Source organism: Choristoneura fumiferana, chromosome 30 (assembly GCF_025370935.1).
Source record: "Choristoneura fumiferana chromosome 30, NRCan_CFum_1, whole genome shotgun sequence".
NCBI classification, from domain to species: domain Eukaryota; kingdom Metazoa; phylum Arthropoda; class Insecta; order Lepidoptera; family Tortricidae; genus Choristoneura; species Choristoneura fumiferana.
The window spans coordinates 7,119,111-7,129,471 of NC_133501.1; the positions used below are offsets into that span (position 1 = coordinate 7,119,111).

The window sequence follows — 10,361 nt, forward strand, 5'->3', positions numbered from 1 at the left end:
AATAATAAAACGAGTTACTGTTTCACGTTGTTTAATTAATTAAGAAAAGGATTTAATAAATGCGATTTTGATTAAATTACATCTATATTTACAATAACAAATGTGATTAAACTAACATACCAATTTAAAGGCAGACCAATAATCCGAGCTTAAGAGTACATAATATTACAATATAATGACTAGAACGAAAGATTCTTGAGCTTAGTAATTAAAATCAATAAATACAACTAAGTGTTTCTAGCGCCACCAATCATATGCACCGATAACAACGAAGTTATAAATCCAAATTGAATATTATTTAATATCTATTACAGAACTTGTATTGTACTTCCAGCCTGTTGTAAATGTACCATGCAGGCGCTCAACCCTTCCCCTTCCAGAGGGATCGTAAGCGATTTTTTAAAATTCAATTTGTTGGGCGTCAAATATATCATGTATCTATCCCTCCATATGTTCCCCCTTCTTCCTCCTGTGTCGTGGGGGGCGCGGCGGCGCGGGCAGCTTGAGGTGTACAGTGCGCACGTGCAGCTTGAGCGACGCAGCGTGCGCCAGCAGCTTGCCGCACAACTCGCACTTCACCTGCGGACGCTGGCCCAGGTGCACCTGACACAGACATAACAATAGGGACATTTTTAAGGAATTAAAGAATAAAAATGTTTGATAAAATTACTACGTCAAACGGTTCCACTCCCAAGTCTCAACGCGCGCTATGAAAAAGATCTTCCAAAAAACCGAAACTAGTCCGACGTTTCTGACTTATTATAATCGTGGGTTTTAATTTAGTAATTTTATCAAATATGTCTCACGAAAGCTTAAGTAATATTAAGAGAATATTTGTTCAGCATATAAATAAAATATTGTTTTTTGATTGCTCCTCTACCACTCAAAGGTTGACTGGCAGAGATCCCTGCAGGGATAAGTCCGCCTTTGTACTTAACACTACTTTTTTTATGTAACCTTTTTGTTTTTCATTTTTGTACAATAAAGAGTATAAACAAACAAACAAAATAACAACAAGGTACAGTCAACGTCATAAATAAGTGATGATTTCTGTACCTTGTCGCTTTCAGTCGTCACACAATTTCGTATGGCTTTTCAAACATGACGTTAAAGTGACAGTGGTACAAAAGTGATCACTTATTTATGACGTTGACTGTACACCATATTACTCAAAGTCCAAAGAGTTGACAGCTCAGTAAAGGCTGAGGTACGGAATTGCAACACTGATAAAGAATTATTCAAGAATGATTTTATTATTTAAAGGAATAAACTAGTGTTAAAGAAAAAATGACGCTAAATTTAACAAAATTTGGAGCTCTTCACTATTGGCTGAGATTGGAGAGATGATGAAATGAAGAGTGGTTGGATGTGGGCTGATTTGATTGACTGACTTAGGTAAAAGAAGCCATAATACCCTAGCTCCACACTTCTCGTGAAGTCTCGACAAACTCGGGAAAGTGGACCGAAATACCGACAGAGTGGGTCGAAGTGAAACGAAGTGCCTCTCACATTATCGTATTCACTTAAGAGCGTTTATACCTGCAGAGCTGGAAATGTTGCATTTTTGTTAGTTTTTCTCGATTATTCCATAAAAGTTGAATGAAAATTAAAAATATGGTCTGACGGAACTCTGCTTAATATATAAGTTAATGTGTCTACTCCAATAAATACTCATTATACTTTTATTTTCTTTAAAGACCGTGAATTTGTTCGTTATAAAAGAATATAGTTAAATGTCTATCACGAATAATTATTGGAGTAGACACATTAACTTATACATTAAGAAGATTTCCATCAATTTTGAACATGAAAACACGTGAGACTCACTCATATTAAATATAATGACCATAACTCACGTTTTAATCGAGTTTGTGGCGCTGAGTCGCGTTGCTCCGAAGACGAAGGGCTCGGATTAGCCGAAACATGTCGAGCTAAACTCGATTCCAGACGTGAGTTATCCGGATTATATTTAATAAGATTCCACAGACCACATTTTATTTCATTCAACCTTTTATGAAATAATCGAGAAAACTAACTAAAATGCAATGTTCCAGCTCAGCAGGTATAAAACACTCTTACGCTTAAATTCGGGAGCAGTGTGGAGGCAGGGGCCATGGATAGCGTCGCATTCGCATACCACTCGATGGTGTTTCTCCATGTTGTCCTTCTTGGCGAACCTGAGCGGGCAGCCGGGGCCGGGGCAGGCGTGCGGCCGGTCGCCCGTGTGCGCGCGCAGGTGCACCGCCAGGATCGACAGCGACTGGTGCACAAACCACTGCCGGATTAGCCACGTACCAAGAGTAGCAAATGCTATGTTTTTGAAATAATCATGTTTGTAAGGAAGAACATATGTGATTTTCCCACTAACGTCGATAAGCCAAAGGCTACTAGAAACACAGGGAAGCTTAAAGTTCATCTTACAGACTGGCTAAAACCAAAAAGTCGTTTCTGGGAAATTGCATACGTTTTTATAATAAAATTCCAAAAAATATCATAAATGAAACAGATACAAAATTCAGATCTATTGTCAAGAGGACATTAATATCTAAGGCGTATTATAAAGTTAATGAATATATCATGGAATATTTGGAAATAATTCGACCCGCATTAGCGATCCCTTCAAATAGCGAACCTACTGTGTTAAAAATAAAATTGTGTTAAATACTTGTGATGTATGCATATCATTTAATAATATTGTAAATCTTTAAAAAAAAATATACCTCGTTATGTTTCTTGCCGGATTCTTCTCAGCAGAGGTTTTTCCGAACCGGTGGTACATTTTTTTTTCACATTCATAAGTGCTTGTTATAGCCTAAATTGAATAAAGATATTTTGACTTTGACTTTGTTACGGGCCCCGCGCGTCTAGGGGCCCCGCGGATCAATGCTTTTCGATCGTAAAAAATTAAATTTTGATAGAAGCATGTTTTTTTTTAATCAATGTGTAAGTACAATACTGCCACCACGAAACCAACACGAAACCGCCGTCAAAGAAAGAGATGGTATCGAAATTATCGGCTATAATATTTGATTTATACTATAAACTTAAAGCAAATCAAGGGCCCCATGATAAAATTTGCTATAGGCCCCGCGCTATCTTAAAACGGCTCTGGCACAAAGTATGAAAGGCCATGGTCGTGTATTATTGACCCTCAATGCACTACCCTGGGGCACCGCCACTCCTGCTGCGGGAGGGCGGCGTGCTGCTGCAGGCGCGAACTACCACCTGCCTACCCTAGAATACGGTATTTGACAACTGAATTTACCATGCATGTCTTATATATTATTATCAAAATATCGTATAACAGTACAGGCAGTGTTTAGCGAAGATTGAAACGCTTTTCAGTATGCAGCAAGTATAGCGCTATTTGCGTGTGACGTCACATGCAAGTATGTCTTTCTCTGTATAATCTTGAATTTCAAACCCGTATAACTTTAAAATTGTTTCTATATTCGATAATAGGCATTATGAAGTTTTAATATATAAAACTACTCTCTTAAAATATCAGAGGAAATTCAACTATGCTGTTATAATGTACAGTCAGCGTTAAAAGCAGCGGATCACTTTTTACTCTGTCGCATTGTCACATTGACAATCTTGCATGGCGTTTAGTACGTGGCTGTAAAACGACAAAGTACGAAAGTGTACCTACTTTTGATGCCGACTGTACTACATAAAATAAGCACAAAAAGCGACTTACAGTACATTTCTTCCCGCAGACTTCGCAAATGAAGCCCTTCCTGGAGCAGAGGGTCGGGGGTTCAGTGCCAGCCTCTGCGCTGGACTCCGGAGGCTTCATGTTCTTATTGCACTAACAAGATCAAATAAATTAGGTAAAGCTGCGTTTCCACCAGAGGTGTTCCCACCAGGATGTGTTGTGGGTAAGGAATGGGTTTTTCATGAACAAATAGAAACGCTTGATTTACCCCGCCTCGCTGCTTCCACCAGAGATAAGCTGTGCGTGATAGGTATATGAAGCGTTTAAATATTTATTTTGTAATTTTTTTTTCTTTAATTGTACACAATAGTTTTTAAGTATTTTATTTGTAATTATATTATTATGAAAAAAATACTTTCTGCCAAGTTTCTTGCGGCGCATTCTTCTTGGCAATGATGGTCTTTCCGAAAGCGCTGGTAGTTTAAAAAATGACGTGTAAAAGTGCCCATTGCGGCCTATTTACTGAATAAATCATTTGAATTTTGAATTTCGTTTCTATTGTTTCATGAAAAACACATTCCTCGCAACACATCCACGATCAACTTTGATGGAAACGCTGCCTTACTGATTAATATAATGTCAGCTCATTGACCAATAACGTTAAACGACTTCTTGTATGAAGAAGTTGCGGGCAAAAGCTAAAAAAAGTGATTATATGAAAAAATACCCAAATCCGTTTTCAAAATTGATTTTCCTAAAAAAAAAATGTCATTTTTTTAACAAATCTCAACTTCTCATAGCCAGCTTCAGGCTTCAGTTTCGTGTACCTTTTTGATCTGGTGCAGCTTGAGGCCGGGCGCCCCCTTGAAGGAGGCCCCGCAGGCGCCGCACTCGCCGCCTGTCTCCTCGCGCTCCGACGCGTGGTTCATGCGCACGTGCGTGTAGAACGTAGACTTCTTTCTGTTGCCGACGAACGCGTGTTTATAGTGAAATAGTGAAAATCATTATAGACTATATTATATAAATAAGCCCCGCTAACTCGGGCCATACATACGCTGAACAAAATAGCCGAAGAAACAGATTTGTTTCTCTGTGTTTTGAGTGAATTCACAAAGGTAGCACTATCTGTTATATGTTACAAGAATAATTAATTACTTATATATTGAAGCAAGAATTTAATATTTGTGTTGGAACTTCTCTGTCGCATTAGGTCAAGCCTGTAATGATAGCTGTAAGTGTGTGTACAATAAATAAATAAATAAATAAATAATAAATATAAAATATCTGTAGTTTGATACGCACTTGAAGGTCCGGCCGCAATGTTTGCACTCCCAGGTTTTGCCCGCGTGGAACTCTGCGTGCAACAATGCCTCATGCCTGGTAACAATAAATTAATAAAAATAACAAGTCTTGAGGTTTTTTTAAATTTACCGAAGTTAGCACAAAATTAGGTGAAAATATAGAACATAGATACATCAATTTCTAGTACATAATTTATTTTATGTTTGAAAGAAAGAAAAAAAAGACTTCTTTGGTTCCATCCGTACCACAACCAAACGCAAACGAGTTCTTGAGTGGAGCGATGATCTTCGCAGGGTGGCTGGCAAGAACTGGATGAGAGTGGCCGAGGATCGTGCTCAGTGGCGTGCAACTGGAGAGGCCAATGTACAGCAGTGAACTAAGATAGGCCGATGATGTACCACAACCGTAAAACGACTAAAACACTAAGGGGCTGTTTCACCATCCATTGATTAGCTTTAACTGACGGTTAAATGTGATGCCGTCTCCGTCTATTCGAACAAAACAAATGGAGACGGCATCACATTGAACCGTCAGTTAACACTAATCAATAGATGGTGAAACAGCCTTTAAAACTAACAATAAAAACTAAATTACGCGGTGACACGACAGGACACCAATAAGGCCTCATTTCAGCATGTGTTTGTGTGTTTGGTACCTTGGTCCTAAGCCTATTTAGGACAGACCTGCCTTTGATGACCCGCTGGCACTGGTTGCAGACGTACTTGAGCTGGTGATTCTCGATCATGTGCGTGCGCAGGTTGTTGGGCCACTTGAAGCGGCACTGGCACAGCGCGCACTCGTTCGCGCCCGACACCTGCCCAACGGACAATCATCATTCAACACCATCACGGCTAACGTTGTCGCCATCGCTATTATATCATCAACATCATTATAAATAAGCCTACAATGAGGGTATTCACAGAGACGAAGTATAGAAAGAAAGAAAGAAGACATTTATTCACTAACACAGAGACACATATACAAAAAAAATTAACACAGTTATACACAAGAAAACAGCAGCAAGCAGGGGGGGGGGGTTTGCAGGTGGGAGGACCTTGTGCAAATTTGTATTTTAGCATAATCGTTTGACCAGTGACCTCTCAAGCTCATTGTGTGAAATTACAAATTGAAATTCGAAATCAAAAAATCAATTCGAGATCCTTGAGTCCAGCAGTGGGAAGAATACGCCAAGATTTTGGCAAGGTAAATTAAAGTATACTCACGGGATCATGGACCTTCAAATGATTCTCATATGTGAACATGGACAGGAATCCTTTGTAACACTTCTCACATCTCAAGAGAGCATTCAAATAACTGTCAGTACTTTTCCGCGCCTCCATCTCTCTCGTTTGCTCCTCCTCCGACAACCGTATCACTTGTATATTGTACTTTTCTTCAAACTTAATATAATCCTCGTCGCACATAAAATATCTTTTGAAACCTTTTCTTTTCCTCACCGGCTTCTTCTTAACCACCCACTCGACTTCCGGTTTACCCTTCACTTTGATCACTTTCTTTCTCTCTTTAGGTTTCTTCTTTTTATTTTCCTTTTTTGCATCCTTTCTCGCTCGTTCTTCCAATATTTTCACTTCGGCGATATTTTCTACTATTTCTACCATGCAGCTTCGGCTGGCAAGGTCGTCGCTGTCACTTTTGACGTCCGCGTCGTGGTCGTTGTCAGAGTGACAGCTGTCATTGCGCTCTGGCTCTATAATTTTTGTTTGAGGGTAGTCGGTGAATATTTTGCAACTGTAATCGTTCGTTAGGCTGTGCGCGTTGCGGTCGATAGAACGAATGAACTCGTTAGTGAGCTAAAATTAAAAAAAAAATCATAAGATTTATAAATAACACATAACTGGCAATTAACATTAATGAAATGAGATGGTAAACACAACACTTACCTTGTCCCACTACTGAACCACCACTCCTCTCCTTTTATATACTATACTTCTATTGTAAACTTTATGATGAAGAAAAACATCATGAGGAAACCTGCACACACTTGCAAGGAAATTCAATGCTGGTGTGAAGTTTTCATCCTAATTTGCACTGGGCCCGCAAGGCAACTATGGCCCAAGCCCTCTTATTCTGAGAGGAGGCTGTACATATAAAGTGTGCTAGCTCTAGCTGTAAGGAGCCACTTTCATACCTACCCAAATTTCAAGTTTCTAGCATTTAAAATACCCTGCAAGGTTTGATTCCACAACAATTTTTTTTGCAATTTTTTTTATTCGAGTGAATGGCTAACGAGCAAGTGGCCTGATGGTAAGAGATTACCACGGCCCATAGACCCCTGCAACACCAGGGGGATTGCAGATGCGTTGCCATTGCCAACCTAGAGGCCTAAGATGGGATACCTCAAGTGCCAGTAATTCCACCGGCTGTCTTACTCTCCACGCCGAAACTATGCTATTTCACGGCAGGATTAGCGAGCAAGATGGTGGTAGCACCTGCATTTGTATGAACAAGATCACATTTTGTATTTGTATTATATTGACCAAGAAGTAGGTATCACTTTTACACAGCTCAAGGGATAGCAGACTTGAGTATTAGGTATAATTTATTCTCCTCCATTAAAACATTGTCTCAACAGATGGCTATAAAGGCCAATATATGCTATAAAGGCCATTTTTTTAATTTTATGGTACAGTAAACCCTTAAAAAGGTTAAGGCTAGTTACATAGTGTTGTTCAGCGAGCGCGTGCCGCAGCGCTGCGTCGGTGCGGCGGGCGCGCGCTCGCAGGCCAGCGGAGCGCTGCAGCTGAGCGCGGCACGGGCTGCACACGCGCTGCGGCAGCCCGTCGCACGGGGACAGCTGGAACAAAACAGCACTGTGGCAGAAATTATCTAGAGCAGGCTTACTCAAACTGGGGGGTTCGCTATTCGACGGTAGGGGGTTCGCGACAAGGTTTACGTGACTCCAAAAACCACCAGGCTGCAAGACTAGCAAGATGATTAAGATTGGTTTTTGGAGTCTTTTGTATTTTGTATTTTTAGTTTCTCCATCAGTCAATTTTATTACTTTCTTTGGGGGGGGGGGGTTCGCTATCGTCTAGAAACTTTAACAGGGGTACGTGGAGCCATAAGTTTGAGAAACCCTGATCTAGAGCAGGGGTGACTGGACGTTTGCAGGTTGGTTGTAGTACAGTTGTTAGTGGCACGTTAGAAAGTACAAGTTGGCATAGGTATGTGGGCCATAATTATTTTTGATGCCTATGAATTAAAAACACCCCCTAAGAAACATTTCTTACCCTATCGTGTGTTAACTTGGGGAATGCTCTCCCTGAACTTGTGATAAATGCACCTTCAGCGAACAGTTTTAAAAATACACGCTAGACAAACACTTAAAAAAGAAAGACTAAAAACGCAAGTGCTGCTAGTGTATTATTTCAATAATAAATAAATAATAAAATGTTTCGCGGGCACTTTAATGCGTAATTTTTTAATTATTACTGGTGTGTCCAACTAGAGAGAATTAGAAAGAAACAAATTATATTATATTTTTTTAACATTATATTTAGTATTATTTTCTAACTGAATTATTAATGACTCTTTATTAATTTATTAATATTATTGCTATTTATTAACAATTTGCTGAAAACAGGACATTTTCACGTTCCCACATTGCATCTGGAATACTGGGACAGAGTTCCTTAGCTTTGAGGGGTGGCACAGTTTAAAACAGGAAGTATGGTATAGTCATTCAAATTCAAATAATTTATTCAGTAAATAGGCCGCAATGGGCACTTTTACACATCATTTTTTAAACTACCAGCGCTTTCGGAAAGACCATCATTGCCAAGAATGCGCCGCACAAAACTTATCATGTTAATATATTTAATGAATTGAATTTTATAATAGCGCTTGCTAAATTATGTACTACTACGAACATTACGCGATTCAGTAGAATTTGCAGTAAATAAAAACAATTATAATAAGAAATTATTTACAAATTCGCAGTCAATGTTGACGTGAATTACTCGGTGAAAGTGAATGAAACTTACAATATTTCCAATTAGCAATTAAACCTCGTTCATAATAAGCACATATATTTGTATTTTAGAGTTGATTTACGTACATTTGTCCCCAAAATATCAGTGAACGCCTCGTCCAGTCGGTGTTCGTAGATCCTATATAACTTGTCGTCGGTTGCAAGGCAAATGCGGCATGCCAGCAGCTCTTCCATTTCTATCTCTAACTTTATATCAGACATTTTTGTTATGAGAATACGATTTTATGTCATAAATAATTATTTAAAGGCCATTGTAACATTTCAACATAAATCTAATAAGTACGCGTTTTGACAGTTCAGTCAGAGTTCACAGTAAACAAAATTAACCTTATTTTTCGACCAACGTTTTCAATTTGACTGTATCCAGTTTAGACTTTATCATAATGTCATAGAGTCTTTTTTTGTTGAACTAAGAGAAAGCATAGTTTCTTTCAATGCAAATAGAATTATATGGCACCTAACATAAAGTACAGTGTAGCCAAAAGAAAAAACCATTTCTACCATTGACGTTCGAATTCACGTATCACAGTTTTCCGGCCTCGTATGAGTTGATGCAAACAGCAGGGCTACTACGAAACTCGAAATTCGAAGTTCGTGTCGTGCGGTCCCTCTGACAGTTATACTAATTAATACGAGAACCAGAGGGACGGTACGATACGAAAGTTTCGTAGTAGCCCTGCAGGCGCATGCCACGGCCGCCACGGGGGAGCATGCGCGCTGCCTGCAAGCTGCGCCAGCGGTATCGGCCATTTTTTTTTAAATAATATATAATCTTTTCATCACACTTGCTCGTAAACAGTGCCGTAACATGCAGGCTACCTTAGTTGCAACCTCCCAAATAAAACCCTCGACCTTAATGTGCTTGTCATGAAACCCGTGGTCGGTAAATGAGTCCTTGCCCGTACTAATTTTGTTGTCATGAAGCCCAAGGTCGGTCGCATGAGTTTGTTACTGCATGGTGTGCTGCTGCGCCGTGCGCGCGCTGCACACGCACGCCATGCACATGCTGCGGAGGGGGAGGGGGGGAGGAGGGCGGCGGGGAGCTGGCGCTGCCAAGAGCGCAGTTAGCGGTATCGGCAATTTTTGAAAAAATATTAGTTTTTCTTTTACAAATGTACAATTTTACTCGCAAATGTGATGGAAAACATTGTATGTCGCACGGGCGGTACTAGCATTACGAACATCGACTCATTAAAGCCCTCTTAAGAAGTCTTATTCTCGTTCGTAATTCCTTATTTACCGCCCTTAAGACACAATGTACTATTACCGCCTTTAAGAACACGTACTAAAATGTATTCAAATCAAATCAAATCAAATATGTTTTATGCCAGAACATAGTTAATACAAAAGGTCTTAGTGCTACAAAATGTTCTTATGTTCTACCTTAAT

The 10,361-nt window shown here is 39.5% G+C and overlaps 1 protein-coding gene across 2 annotated transcripts; it reads right to left on the bottom strand.

Moving 5' to 3' along the window:
* Window positions 1–414: 414 nt before the first annotated feature.
* LOC141444735 (uncharacterized) lies at window positions 415–9,260 on the bottom strand. Of its 2 annotated transcripts, XM_074110351.1 has the most exons (9): window positions 9,039–9,260; window positions 7,641–7,775; window positions 6,184–6,771; window positions 5,644–5,774; window positions 4,961–5,035; window positions 4,486–4,618; window positions 3,701–3,811; window positions 2,138–2,260; window positions 415–603 (listed from the first exon to the last, which is right to left on the bottom strand). In XM_074110351.1, the coding sequence occupies exons 1-9, from the start codon at window positions 9,171–9,173 to the stop codon at window positions 439–441; spliced, it is 1,596 nt and encodes a 531-aa protein (XP_073966452.1). In that variant the 5' UTR covers window positions 9,174–9,260; the 3' UTR covers window positions 415–438. The 2 variants fall into 2 exon arrangements, with proteins under 2 accessions (XP_073966452.1, XP_073966454.1); XM_074110353.1 differs by lacking the exon at window positions 2,138–2,260.
* Between the last annotated feature and the right edge of the window lie 1,101 nt (window positions 9,261–10,361).

What these genes read in the sequence shown, in the direction of transcription:
- LOC141444735 (XM_074110351.1), bottom strand. Translation starts at nt 9,173, where the DNA reads ATGTCTGATATAAAGTTAGAGATAGAAATGGAAGAGCTGCTGGCATGC. An exon ending in CATTGCGGCCGGACCTTCAA is followed by an intron (nt 4,619 to 4,960) that starts GTGCGTATCAAA and finishes CGTCGGCAACAG; the next exon opens with AAAGAAGTCTACGTTCTACA. An exon ending in AGCTGCACCAGATCAAAAAG is followed by an intron (nt 3,812 to 4,485) that starts GTACACGAAACT and finishes TGATCTTGTTAG; the next exon opens with TGCAATAAGAACATGAAGCC.